General features: G+C 39.4%; 1 protein-coding gene across 1 annotated transcript; it reads left to right on the forward strand.

Moving 5' to 3' along the window:
• Positions 1–266: 266 nt before the first annotated feature.
• LOC128734371 (alkaline phosphatase 4) lies at positions 267–12,559 on the forward strand. Its single transcript, XM_053828543.1, has 3 exons — positions 267–867; positions 10,836–11,969; positions 12,032–12,559. The coding sequence occupies exons 1-3, from the start codon at positions 747–749 to the stop codon at positions 12,475–12,477; spliced, it is 1,701 nt and encodes a 566-aa protein (XP_053684518.1). The 5' UTR covers positions 267–746; the 3' UTR covers positions 12,478–12,559.
• Positions 12,560–15,190: the final 2,631 nt, after the last annotated feature.

Genomic DNA, 15,190 nt, shown 5'->3' on the forward strand with positions numbered 1-15,190 from the left:
TCGTTTTGCGCCTAGCTCCGAAAGCGACCACCAGAAACCTGTCCGAGACCTTCCACCGAAATTGGGCTGTTTGTACCGTGTGGTGAGAGGATGACTTTTTAAATTTTCTGTTTCCAAAACATCTTCCTTCGGAAAAACATTCGTCTTGTTTTGTTATCAACCGTCCAGCACCTGCCGGCCGTTTCTCCGTCGTCGTCGGTCGACAGCACAGTTCGCTAGAAGTGGCTGACATCGTAAGCCGGTGTGACTTGATACTACGAGCACAGTTGGATTGGTACGTCTGAAAGTAGCACCAGCTATCGGTGCAGTAGATAGGGAGGCCAATCACGTTACGGTAAGCTCCAGTAGCAAGAGTAGTTCGAGAGCCTGCAGTGGAGAAGCACGGGTACGGCAAGGAGGGCCATCAGAACACTACTAAGCCGCTGATCGTTCGTAACTTTTGTTCAGTATTTAAGCAGTTGCGTTCCGATGAAGGTCAGTAGACCACTTGTGGCGATCGGCAGTTTTAGAAAGACGAGAAGGTCGATCCTCCTTTGACAGGTGAAAGTGCTGCTGCTGATCGGGCAGGTTTTTTTGTGCCAAAATGACCCACTAACGAACGGTACGTCGGGCCAAGTCTAGCATACCAAGTCTCAAAAATAAATACCAAAGGTGCCACGTTTCGGGTTCAGTTCCGATCTTCCGATATTTTTAGCCCGGGTCTAGTTTACAACTCGTAATAGTTAGTACAATAGCGATAAAAAGCGATGCATTCTTCGCGGGCGTTGAATATCTGGCGTCGATTAGTGTTAAGTGGTGTTTTGTGCGTTCTAATCTGTGATATCAACCGGGTGACCGCGGCAGTATTCAAATCGCCCAACAGCGACGGTAAGTACGGAGGTTAGGGATGTTTTTGTTTGCATTGTCAGTGGCACCTTTTTTGGCATGATTAAGTTGGACAAACACAAAACGCTCGCAGCTCCTGCGGAACCAATTCGAAGGTCGATAATTGCCGTGGTGTCGCATTAACGTGTCGTGTCGGCGGGCGGAAGAAATGATCGTGAGGAATTTTAAACTGAATACTAACGAACCGATGGGTGACCAGGTTGATTCGAAGCAAGTGCTAACCCAAAGTCAATTCCATTGTGTTTTTTATCAATTACACTTTAAAACATCATCACGTTTTCAAAGCGGAACCCATCTATTTTTAGATGACAACTGAATTGTCGCAAAAATGCTTACTGGCTGATTTGAAGTGTCCAAGCTGCATATTATACAAAGGTTGTTTAACCTATAAAGTTTATATCGTTTTTTCAAAACTTTTTCAGGAAATTTGGGAACTTTCCCAACAAATTTTTTTTTTACTTCAAGATTCCTTAGAATATTCCTTAGAGGATATAGTTTTTTGAGATAATGTTGTTCTTGAAATTAGTTTGAATCGTGTTGATTTTTTTCACCTGTAGCCATATCAGTTAGTCTGCCGCAATTGCGAACCATGGTGCGCGGTCCATCCGATCCAGACCCGTGGGAACTCTAATGATCCGAATCGGATTCCTGTAAAAGGACATTTTGATGTCATTAATATGTATCGTCTCTTGACTCTCAGAGCTAATATGGGCGATTCTAGAATCCGGATAGGTTCCTTTGAAATCCGTTCCGGGCTTATATTAGTAAAAAAATAAATATCATTACTGTACTGCACATGATTTGTTAGAAAAGTTTGTTGAAAAACACAAACAAAAATCTGACATCTGCTTTGATTTAGTTGGCAGCTTTATTTACGCTGACGTAACACCTTTCAAATGCGTAAAAAATCATCAAAAGTAGATGAAAATTTTTGGATAAAAGTATCTCACTGAAGGCGATTCTTCCCTATATTTACACCGCTACTTGCTTGTGTAATGCTTTGATTCACTCATTAGCTATGTTGATTCATTCATTATCATTTTCCAATCCAATTGAGCATTAAGTTTTAACACTTTTGATCGATTCAATTTATGATAGCATGGTAACGCTTTCGGAATAAAAATGTATCGAAAGCTTAGAAAAACAAAAACAATATTTAAACAATGCATATCGGTATTTTTTAGTTGAGATGGACAACCAAAAGACAGATGAATATTTGTAATAGTTTTATGTGTCATGAATGAAAATTTATGCTACAAAAACATTTGTCAATCTTTTCAAATCCATTGCATTTGCCTGACGAAATACTGACAAATTGACAAATAACTAGATTGTCCTATTAGCTAAATGATATCCAAAAACAATATTTTAAAGATTTGAACTCTACTAATTTCTCAGAAAAGTTCAACGCAAAGCTTTCTATTCTCCCTCAGAATTCCAATTTACGGCCGAATCCCATTCCAAATCTGATTTCAAATGCAATTTCCAATCCACATTTTGACTGAAATTTCAAATCTAACTTAATTCCAATTTAGCCTCCGCAAGAGAAGTATTTGTGCCAACAAGCAGCCCCAAATGAGGAAAATCAAAAGTTTTTCAATCCCTTCCAATTAAACACCGTAGCCTTCCCAGATACTTTTCACACAATGTAACGTTTATTTTGAATCAATTTGTTCTGTTTACAACATCCTGCATAGAGCTGTCAAACTTCGAGTAAAAGCATGTTTTCACGATAACACAAAGTATTTTTACAATACATAGAGACTCACTGCTTCAAGAAAATGTAATTATACTCTTGATTATTTATGATAAATCACTGGTTTCTTTCTTCAAATCTCTTAAACCATGAATCGACAAAGAACACGTCATGATTTTGAGTGATTCTTATGTAAAACAATCTGAGGAATACGATGGAGTTGGAATTTTTGAAATCAAATTGTACTCATTGAGAGAAAAATGCAAATTTAGTTTTTAAATCGAATTTAAAAATGAATGGCGGCACCGCACATGCACGGCACATGATAATATTTTCTTTCAAAACCTACTATTTCCAGAGATATAAGCAAAAGAAAATAAGAGAATTGGACAAAAACGTGTTTTTCTTTAAAAATGGAAGTACTTCCAACCGAGGGGAGGTCCAATCGGCACCAAACTTAGGATTTTTTCTTGCTGAACTGAAACGAACAATCTAACAAAATTTAGTTCAAATTCGACACTTGACGTGGAATGACCCGTATGGTTTATGAAAAGAGCACTTAAAAATCAATAGCGCTCAATAACTTTGCACACGATTTTTTTCATTGCTTTCAAATGTTCTACAAAGTTATTCAGTTTGTTAAAATACGCATTTACTCTGAAGACTGGTTATCGTTAAGATGCATATTTAATGAGTTATTGAGGAATATTTAAGAACAAAAATTCGCGCTATTCAAAAAAATGTTTTCAATTTCGAGCAGCTTTTGGCAAACCAATAATTTTCATGGGAAAGTACTATAAAATACTATAAAACACCTAAACTACTCAGTACTATGCTATAAAATAACACATTTTTTACCCAATTGCTAATGTGACGATTTTTTTGAAAGCAGGGATGTTTCCTTTCATATTTCTAAGGCTATATATTTTCTACCGGGCAAATGTAAAACGGTTTCTCAGACTCTGTTGACATGGACTACAGATTTTAGTGAATATAATGATGATAAGGGAGCAGAAATTATTGTAGCATATTAACCTACATATTCTGCTAATTTTAAAAAATTTGCAATTTTATGAAATGAAGACAATGCAAAATATGAAATGACAAAAACTTCAATGTTGCAGCATTTTTCTTATGATAAATTTAAAAAAATGCAAAGCCTAGATGCTACATTCCGTTATCAAAACTTGACCCTCTGTTTTTTATACGACAGACTTAGGACAACTGCAGGGCCAGTTGCTACGAGCCTCTCCCAGTCGAGGCCAGCTTCATACCTCGAGACCAACTGGAAGGTATGAAAAATTATGCAATCATGAATTTTCAGGTATTTGAGAGGTAAATTTTATGCCAACGAATTTGTGAGATGCCAGAAGTGTGTTCTGTAAAGTGATTGAACAATCAAATTTCATGTATTCAAAGAACAACTTGGCAAATTTCTTAAATGTTTAGCAAAATTGCGCAATTTTTTCAAATGTGGTAATTTTGTTATCAGTCAAAAGACCTGTTTTGTCAAAATAATATTGCATTGCATTGAGCAAATGGTTTTCCTGTTAACGACAGAATTCATTTGACCTAAAGCATAAAAACGAAGGTTCTTAAGTTTGAGAAAAATGATGAATGTAAATGTCACCTTTCTCTCTCTCTCATCCGCACACACACACTTCCTCTCTCTCACACACCTCTATCTCTCTTACACTTATCCCTCACTTTCACTCTTCCACGCCATTTTCATGAAGTATGGCACCTACTTCAACTTCAGCAAAAGCAAAAATGACTAGTTTTTTATAAGATACCCCGAGGCAAGTGGGAATACGGGGTAGGTGGGAACGTAGCTCATAACTCTCTTCAACCTCATTTTCTTCAACCGAACCTTTCTAGAAATGAAAGATACCAGTCAAACTCATGTATTAAAATTATAGATTATTTATAACAGGCATTCCAAACACCAAAATTGGACTTTAAATTTGAGCGATATTTTCAATTTGCAAGTTTCAATTTCATTTTAATTGGCAAGTGGGACATATTAAAAATAAAATGTTTCAGCACAAAACTTTCTGTCTTAATACATTTTTTAGATGTACTAATACATTTTCAGTTCAATTACATAATATTTAAATCAGTAAAGCTATTAAATAAAACTGAAAAGGACTAAACCAAGGGGCCCAAAAAAACCCCATTAGCACAGTTTATGAGGGAACAAACAGTTGGGTCACAATTTGGTTACACCTAAACGATGTTAATTGAATTTGGAAACGCAAATTTGATATAATTAAGCAAATCTGCAACTGAAATTGAAACAATAAAGTGTTGTGGTTATTATAGCGTAACTATAACTATCTCTTATGAGTAGCTCTACCGAATTGGGCATGGTAGAACAAACAGATCATAATCGTATTTTCGAGCTAATCAACAATGGTTAATCCTAATTTACGTATTGCAAGAATTGGTACAACGACATATTCAACTACATTTTATTACAATAATGCTTGACAGCGTAATTGCTCTCAATCTGTGTTTTATATAAATTATAAAGTCGCCCGTTGTGATCTGATTTTGTTACGCTATTTTCGAATGAACCATTCGTACAAATATTGTTTTTGATTGCTTTTTGCAATGTTTTAACATTTCTATATGTTAACTTACACAATTTTCTGTTATTTTATGCTTTTTAACCTTTACGTCCCCGACATCAAAAATGAAGGTACTTTCAGTTACACTTTTGGCTCTATCTCCACTAATTTTCAATCGATTTTTATGAAACTAGTCTTAAAAGAACCACATTAGATTGGCCTTTAATGAAAATATATGCAGGTAAATTATGGTTCCATTTTTCCGGAGATATTCCAGATCGCGGTGGGATTTTTTTTGACGTCATAAGTAACAGATGAAATAAAATTAGAAATCTGTTTAATTGACATCGCAAAAGTTATCCATTTTATTTGTAGTCACTAATAATGACTTGTACACTATCCTGTAGAGCGCTGGCTTACGCCTCACTCTCCGGAACATCCGTTGTCGGTTCTACCGGAACTCAAAAGTGGTCATTCAGTATTCTCTTCGAAAGTATGGCAAATGGGGTATCAAATCACGGGATTTTTCAACTCGACCACTTTAGTGGGCATTTGGATGTATTTTGAGCCGATTTGGACATTTTCACACCCCATTTGCCATATTTTCGACAAAAATTCCAAATGACCACTTTTGAGTTCCGGTAGAACCGATGCTGGATATTCCGGAATGTCCAGATCGACTCAAAATACATCAAAATTTGCAATAAAAAGCTCGTGTTGAAAAATCCTGTTATCTGATACCCCATTTGCCATATTTTCGAAGAGAATTCCAAATGGCCACTTTTGAGGTCCGGTAGAACCGATGCCGGATGTCCGAAATGTCCAGATCTACTCAAAAAACATCCAAATGTCCACTAAAGAGCTCGCGTTGAAAAATTCTCTGATTTGATACCCCATTTGCTATGTTTTCGAAGAGAATTCCAAATAGCCACTTTTGAGTTCCGGTAGAACCGATGCCGGATGTTCCGGAATGCCCAGATCGACTCAAAATACATCCAAATGTCCACTAACGAGCTCGTGTTGAAAAACCCTGTGATTTGATACCCCATTTGCCATATTTTCGAAGAGAATACTGAACGACCACTTTTGAGTTCCGGTAGAACCGACAACGGATGTTCCGGAGAGTGAGGCGTAAGCCAGCGCTCTACAGGATAGTGTACAAGTCATTATTAGTGACTACAAATAAAATGGATAACTTTTGCGCTGTCAATTAAACAGATTTCTAATTTTATTTCATCTGTTACTTATGACGTCAAAAAAAATCCCACCGCGATCTGGAATATCTCCGGGAAAATGGAACCATAATTTACTTGCATATTTTTTCATTAAAGGCCAACCTAATGTGGTTCTTTTAAGACTAGTTTCATAAAAATCGATTGAAAATTAGTGGAGATAGAGCCAAAAGTGTAACTGAAAGTACCTTCATTTTTGATGTCGGGGACGTAAAGGTTAATCAAATTTGAAAATAAGTTCCACCCCATTTACCGGGGCAAGTGGGACCTATCGCCATAATTTTAAAAATTCTCATCCAGATTTATTTCATGTAAATTGATAGGCCTCGTAATTAATCCTTCGAAGTGATACCACTGAAGAGTATCTGTGATGAAAGAATTTTAAAATAATTTTAGGTATAGATAATACAGTGGAGTAAACCCAAACTATGCATTTTTTAGGACCCCTTGCCCCGGGGTACTTTACAAAATTTTGCTTTTACAGATTTTTCCGTTTATTTTCATATAAATTCTGTAATGATCCAACCACGAAAAGTGCCGGAAATAAATCATACATATAGATATAACTATATTGGGTTGTGCAATGGCAGGTGGGGATCGCACCCAGGCTCTTTCGTTTGGTACCCGAATGTTTTACTAACTAAAATACTGCTGCCCGTTATATGAAGTAGTCCAATTAATACCTAAAAGCAAAGCCTGGGTGCTAATTCCGTTATCGAAATTTGACCTTCTGTTTTTTATACAACAGACTTCGCAACCAGCTGTTAGAATACAGGACAGTGCGGGGTCAGTGCTACGATCCTATTGACTCTAACAGCCTCTCCCAGCCGAGATTCGAACATACGACGACTGGCTTATTAGACCAGCGTCTTACCTCGAGGCCAACTGGGAGGAATAAATTAATACCTGGTTTTGTTTTATTCTCCCATTCTATCATTCTACGTTCACACCACGTACTCCTGTGACGATATTATTTTTGTATGACAGCTCTTTGTTTCTACCGCCGAGAAGGTAGACTGTTATCTACTCGATCAGTGCGATAGAAACAGGCAATGTGTTGCCGTCAGTCGCACCAGCAAGTCTTCGTGTGTATTCCGATTGACTCTTACAGCCACTCCTAAACGAGAATCGAACATATGACGACTGGCTTGTTAGATCAGTATCTCGTAGCCAACTGGGAGGTCCGATATCAAGCGTAATTTCAAGTTGAATTCAATTCCAATGTCAACTGTGATTTACAATCCAATTTAAGGCCAAATTTTAGCCAAGATTTCAAGTGCAATTTAAAGCTTAATTAAAGGTTAATTTCTTACCTTATTTTATATCCAATCTCCAATTTCATTTGATTTCAACCCTATTTCAAGTCTATTTTAATTCCAATTTTGAGGTACAATTTTAACTCTATTGTCAAGTGCAGTGCTTTCGCACATCAGTTACCCTCGCATATTCCGAAAATTGTTTTGACAAAGTTTCATTTTGAATTTATTCAGATTGATTACGTTTCGTTTGCAGATTTGCAATATAGGTAGATCGATAAATCAGCCAACTGCATCATACGCGTGAATACTTGATATACACTCAGGTCGCTTTTTACGCGAAGATATGTTCCGCATCGGTCCATCATTCCATCATTCGACGATGTCCCGGACAGGCAAGTCATTCAAACAGACCCAGACCACCCAGCGGCGGTCAGGGAGCGTCAGAAGACAGGTCGACCTAAGACAGGTGACCTTAAAGGAAACGGATTACATTGCACAGTCTTCCGGTATCCTTGCGACGTGGCCAGCCCACCGTAGTCTACCAACTTCCGCCAGGTGTACGATATGAATCTCAAGTGGTGTCTTCAGCTCGTGGTTCTTACGCCAACGCCACTCTCCACTTTTCGTTTGTTCTCCGTCCGCAACACCTTTCGTTCAAATACGGCAAGTGCACGTATGTCTTCCGTAAGCAAAGTTACTGCCTCAAATCCGTAGAGGAAAAATTAACGGTCTAATTAATCTTTTGTATATCGTCAACTTTGTGCGGCGACGTATGCTCCTTGATCGAAGCGTCTTGCGGAGGGAAAAAGAAGCTCGATTTCCAGCTTGAATGAGTCGTTGACTCTTCTTACTCGTATTATTGTCGATGGTGACCAGAGATCCCAAATCTATAAGCTCATCGACCACTTTCAGTTCATTACCGTCAAGAGTCCGTATATGTGGTTTTCAACCCATTGATTTGTAACCCCATCCTCATAGCCTCCGTTTACCCGCACGCCGGATCACACCTTCAATAGCGATGTTGAATAACATATAACACAGTCCATCCCCTAGCCTAGATGGAACACACCACATCTTCCATCCACTCCTCCTCCCAAATCCTTGAACTTTTTCCAGTGAAGTGCCATTGCTACAGAGACTGTAGATTACAGTGGCGCCGAGACACTCAAAACCCGCTAAATTTTGAACGAAAGCGGAGAGTTACCTTTATTTATGATGGTACTCTCGGTTTTGTTTCAAAATTTAGCGGATTTTGAGTGTCTCGGCGCCTCCGTAATCTACAGTGTCTGTAGCCATTGCTAGCGGTTCTTAATCATTTGATTTGAGTTCTGCCAGTTGTCGAGAACGGGAGCGAACACGCTGTTATCATTTGTAGGCATTCCTAAGCGAGGCGAGACGCTATTTTGGCCAGATTTGACATCCTGCCACTATACCTGCCCGGTATTAGACTGGTATCACAGACAACAATGCTGGATTTGTACCAAAAGATGTACCAACAACTCATGAATTGAGTCAAGGGCAAAGTGCAGGCACTCGATTATGGAGAAACCCTAATGATAATGCTGTAGTTTATACTCGAAAAGTTTGAAGGAGATCCTGCCTTAAATGAATATTTGGGAACATTTTTGTGTGTCCTATTTATTGTCTAGTGTGATCTCTAACTACTTATCTCAACCGACAAAATTTATGGATTTTCAACTTAGCAACTTACCAGAACTACACAGATACAGATAGATAGAAACAGCAGATTTTCTCGTGACCTTCAAAGAACTCTCTACCTGTAGAGTGTTGTGTTTCAAATAGCGTGTGGTTAAATTTTTATTTGATCATATGAAACTTCAAAAATATATTTAAAATTTAAATCCATCTATCTAGCACTGGCGCTAACGCACGTGCCCACCTTTTCTCTTCAATTTAGCGTGAAAAAATAATTCCTCAAAGTATAACTAGAAAGTACGGAGTTTAACTAAACGCTAATTCTGCGATAAATAAACTAACTGCGTCAAAATAGATCAAATTTCAAGTTCACTTTCAAATAAAATTTCGAGTTCAATTTAAAGTCCTATTTCAAGTCCAATTTCATGTCCCATTATCTGCCCTATTTCATATATAATTTCAAGTCCAACTAAGGGCCCAATTTTAATGCTCCAGTCAATTTAATTATTCGTAAAGCTACCAGTCTGAATCAGTCCCAACGCACGCCCAATTTAATATCCAATTTCCTGTCAAATTTTAAGTTTAATTCTAAATAAAAGCTTGTATATAATTTTAAGTGCCATTTAAGCTCCGATTTTAAAATTAATTTCAAGTGCGTGTGATAATTGGATTTGAGCTCCAATTACTAGTCCAATTTCATGTGTCACTATTGGTCCTATTTCATACCTGATTTAAACTCGAATTGTTAGTCCAAATTAAAGTCCAATTTTAAGTTCATTTTAAGCCAAATTTTCAGTTAAATTTGGGGTAGTAAAGTCGAAATATTGACGTTCCATTTTGAGTCCTATTTAAATTCAAGGTTCAAGTCCACTGGGGTATCATCCCGTGTCCCGTCATCTCTATAAAATTCAATTATGTTCAAAATATGTCATATAGAGCAAACTGAAATTCCGGAGTTTTTAATTTAGTCGGCCGATATAATTTGCGATAAGTTAATTGATTGCATAAAAATAAATCCATTATACCTACGATTAATTCATTTCTGGCAAAAACAAGTTTCAGAAAGGTCGGTGTCCCACTTTTTGTTTAGATCTAGACACAGAAACAGTTGTTCAAAATTAAGAAATGTTATCATGTCGCATCTCAAAAAACTAATCGATTTATAAATAGAAATAAAAACATTAACATTCTATAATCTCTGATCATCGATCATCGAACTTCACGGGGTGATGTAAACAAACTCATCTGGGGACTCCATTCAAAAGAAAAAACCCCCTTCTCAAAGAAAAACAATCACACACCGATGCACAATAATTTTTCATTCCCATAGCTCACATGACGGGGGGCACTTTCGTACATTTTACACCTCTGTCTCTAACTGTGTGCAACTGCACCAACAGATTACATCATTGATTGGCACAACATTGTGTTGATGCATCGACGCGACGACGGGAATCTCTGGTTAATAGCTTTTCTGTAGAACTAAAATTATCCTGTCACACTGAATAATAAATTATTTAATTTTTTGCCTTTCCAGATGCTGCATTTTGGCACCGCCATGCCGAGAACAACCTGAAAAAAATTCTAAGCTACGACACGCATCGACGCGGTGCCGGCGTGGCCAAAAACGTGATCATCTTCGTGGGCGATGGAATGGGCGTATCGTCTCTGTCGACTGGACGTATCTTCAAGGGTCAGCAGGCGGGTCGATCGGGCGAAGAGGAAACCCTAAGCTTCGATCACTTCCCGAACACGGGGTTCTCGAAAACCTACAACACCGACCGGCAGGTACCGGATTCGGCCGGAACGGCAACGGCCATGTTCAGTGGAATCAAAACTAAGTCGGGGGTGATCGGGGTGGACTTTACCGTTACGGAAACCACCGAGGAGGCGGCCAGTGTTTCCAACATTATGGATTGGGCTCAAGCGGTGGGCAAGCGGACGGGGATTGTGACGACGACCCGGATAACGCATGCAACGCCGGCGGCCGCTTACGCGCACTCGTTCAATCGGAACTGGGAGTGTGAGGTTAAGATTCCGACGAACCTGAGAAATCGGACCAAAGATATTGCGAGACAGCTGGTGGAAAATGCGCCTGGCAATAAGTTCAATGTGATATTGGGGGGTGGTCGGAGCGAATTCGGTGTTCCGATTCCGGAACATTCGAAGGAACAGCTTAAGATAAATGGGTCGATGGATAAACCTTGTCAACGAGCTGATGGTCGAGATTTGGTTAAAACTTGGCTAGAAAGCAAGAATGATTCATCGGCTGCTTACGTGTGGAATACCTCGCAATTGCTAGATGCGGAAGTCGATGATCTTGAGTATCTGTTGGGGCTGTTTGCCGATGAGCACATGTCGTACGAAACGATTCGTGATAAGACTAGCGGAGGTGAACCTTCCTTATCCGATATGACAGAGAAGGCGATCCGGGTTCTGAAAAGAAAAGATTCCAAGGGGTTCGTGCTGATGGTCGAAGGTGGTCGAATTGATCACGGGCATCATCAGAACATTCCCCGGTTGGCTTTGGCTGAAGTCGTCGAGCTGGATAGAGCCGTGGAACGAGCTCTCGGTATGGTTGATTTGGACGAAACGTTGATTATTGTAACGGCGGATCATTCGCACGTTCTGACTTTCAACGGGTACCCCGATCGGGGTAATGACATTCTGGGTACGTGGTTGATTTGCTTTTCTCGTAATTATTTTCTAATGTTTTGTCAATTTTTTCAACAGGTTTCGGTAACCGTCCGGATAAATTACCATACGAAACCATAACCTACGCCAATGGTCCGGGATTCCGAACACACCGAGCCAACGACAGTAGCGATGAGCCGAAACGCTATGACACTTGGGTTCCGGTGGAAACGATGGACCGCTCGGCGATTGAGTATCGTCATATTTCAACTTTCCCGCTGGACGATGAAACTCATGGAGGCGAAGATGTAGCGGTATTTGCGGCCGGTCCTGGTTCCGCTTTGGTACGTGGAACCTTTGAACAGAATTACATCGCTTACGTAATGAGCTACGCAGGCTGCATGGGTCCGGCCAGGAAGCTGAACGAAGGCTGCTCGCGGCATTGGTGGAGTTCCTCGGGGGCAGCTTCCGGCAGTGGAGTCCTTGGACAACTGTTGATCAGTATTGTTTCGGTAGCATTTGCGAAGCTGTGCCACACACTTTAAAACGAATTTATTAACACATTGTTAGAGTTTAGTCAACTTTTGTTTTTTTTTGTTTTGTTAGCATAGTAAAGCAATTTATTATAAGAAGATTAGAAAATGTGTTTATAAAATACATAATAATTGTTATTTTATGACGCTATTTTTTTCATATCACAATCGAAATTAATGGCAAAAAAATTATTGTCACAAATTCAGGTCATACCAGTTGTGAAAAAGATTATATGTACAATGCCTCCCTATTCTTGCAGACAATTTCAATTCAGTTCTCTCAATGACAATCATAGAACGCATTTTCAGGCAACGCTGAATGACATCGTACTGCAGTTGAGCTGCTTAATTCATGGTGTATTAAATTGTGCATAATCATCCATCATTGATGATAAAGCAGAATAATAAATAAGAGTTCAACATTCGTAATTCGTTATCAAGATTCATTCATTGACGCCGCACATTATTTTTTATGAGTCCAATCTTTTGACAATATAAAGAAAGGATGGACACGTGGACGCTTGAATCGCTTGAATCGCTTGAAATTCCTGGAAAGAATGGCTTAGAATTTTAATCGTTCTATTTCCTTTTCCCGTTCCCTTCCTATTCGGACGGGACAACAAGATTTGACAAAAGAAAAGCTCTTCCAGGATTGAAGACCACCGGAAACCATTACGATTTCAACCACGTCAGCCATCTGATTGCTCCAATTGCAACGAAAAACGCCGGCGGACACAACTTCGGAACCAAAAATAGGCAGCTTCGATACGGTCGGTTGCTCCGTAACTGACTCTTCTTTGCCTAAAAAAATCCTTCCGGTGACGGAGCGTGAAAATTGTTCCAGCGGAACGGAGATGGGTGGAACTAGAAAGGACAGTCAACGGACTGCAAGACGGAACTCTATTACGCTTAGCACTTTCTTTCGAATTGAGTACAAATAGTGGCAGTGCAAGTAGTTTAAATGCAGGATTTATTGGAAGGGAACTTCAACAGTATTTAAAATTAAGCTCTCAATCTTATCGATACGAGGTCAGCAAATGCTCACTTTAAATCAGCTCAGCTGATTTGCATAAGCTTGTTTATCGTTGTCAAAAATAATAAACAGACATGGTGGTTTCTAAACGCATTCTAAGCATTGCGTGCGGGTTCACACACGGAAAATTGCATCCAATCACTGTTTATTGTTCCAAGGGATTGACCCGGAACAATCGAGCCGCTTCGCAGTCACTTCTGGGACAACTATTATGTTCGCCGTATTATTCTTCGCATATTCAATTAACGCCGACCAAGCACAAAATGTTTAATGAAGCGATCGTGACTTTGGACCACTTTGGGGTGCTGGGAAAAAAGGGGGCAATGGGTTGTGCTGGTGGCTGAGAATGGATGAGACGATAATTCAAAGTTAGACAATGAACGAAAGCGGAAGCGAAAGCCTGGGGAACCGGATGCCGCCTTCATTATGTGCATCCTGCCTGCCTGCCTGCCTGCAACCAACCGGTCAGTGTCTTTTGTTTCCGACGATGAGAGTTTACTTGCGTACTGCCTATTATCTCGGTTGCCGATGCATTGAGTGTCAATTAAATCACTCACTGCACTGGCTGGGTGTAAGGTTACGATAAAGCTAAATGCATCATTATCCTGAGTAAAGTCCTTTCTTCGAAAACGATTCAACCAAAGTGGCACACTTTAGTTGCTTGCCTATTAGATTACAAGTTTAACTGGAGCAGCTCGCCAGAGTGTCATCGGCAAATTAACTACAAAAGTGTAGATGAAATAATTCCAGAGGAAGTTGAAGACTCGAGGTAGAGTTTAAGGAATTTTTCACATTTTTGCGACTCATCGTCAAGGATAACTTTTATTTTTGTTTGTTATAACATCAAAATAACATATGCTAACATTGAACGTAAAGACATGAAATGAGAAAAAATGTCATAAAGTCAACAATTCGAAACTCTATGGATTTCAAGGTGCCGTATGATTCAGTCAAGCACATTGAGCTGTGGTAGATAACAATACCTAAACATAGTTTTACGGTGAAACTGCTCAGGCCGATTCAAACGACGCTGGACTATAGTGCAAATCAAGCAGCAGAATAGCGACCAAGACACACGTTGCCTTGAAAAATGCAGTACGAGAGTCAAAAATGTTTCTTGGCTTTACGGATGCCGTCGATAAAGGGTGTTACAAGCAGAAATTGGCGGCCAAACGAGAGTGCATCTAAATTGTTTAAATTTTCTGAAAAATCTAACAATTTTTCTTTTTAAAGCCTATTTAACATAAAATACTGGATAAAAATTCAGCTAACCTACTAGTCGACCGAGTCCTAATACCCGGACCTTTCATATTACTCCCGTCATTTTATTCTGTATAGCCTCCTTGTCCTCGCTTGACGATGGCCCAATATTTCTCGGCTGGACGGTGCTCTGGCATGTTAGCAGGATTCTTGCCCTTGGTCACCAGCCAACCACCTGTACGTTTTTGGCGATGTACTATTCCATGACCGTTGTTCCGCAATGGCAGGATGTCACTTCCGACCAAAACAGCACGGAACAAGCATGTGGCTTCAGAAAATCCAGTGCACATTTTGCCAGAAACTCCTCACATAAATTTCCTGGTTGACAGTTGCAGTGGCATTGAAAATATCACTTTCCAAGCCACAGCTGCTGGTATAGTGCCAAACCACATAAACTGAAATCGCTTTTTAGGCGGTTTGTTTTTACGCGAC

Source organism: Sabethes cyaneus, chromosome 2 (assembly GCF_943734655.1).
Source record: "Sabethes cyaneus chromosome 2, idSabCyanKW18_F2, whole genome shotgun sequence".
Taxonomy (NCBI): Eukaryota; Metazoa; Arthropoda; class Insecta; order Diptera; family Culicidae; genus Sabethes; species Sabethes cyaneus.

Bases quoted from the DNA above. Each gene is read 5' to 3' on its own strand.
- LOC128734371 (XM_053828543.1), top strand. From the start codon at position 747: ATGCATTCTTCGCGGGCGTTGAATATCTGGCGTCGATTAGTGTTAAGT. The intron at 868-10,835 runs GTAAGTACGGAG...TTGCCTTTCCAG, and splicing joins CAAATCGCCCAACAGCGACG to ATGCTGCATTTTGGCACCGC. The intron at 11,970-12,031 runs GTACGTGGTTGA...TTTTTTCAACAG, and splicing joins TCGGGGTAATGACATTCTGG to GTTTCGGTAACCGTCCGGAT.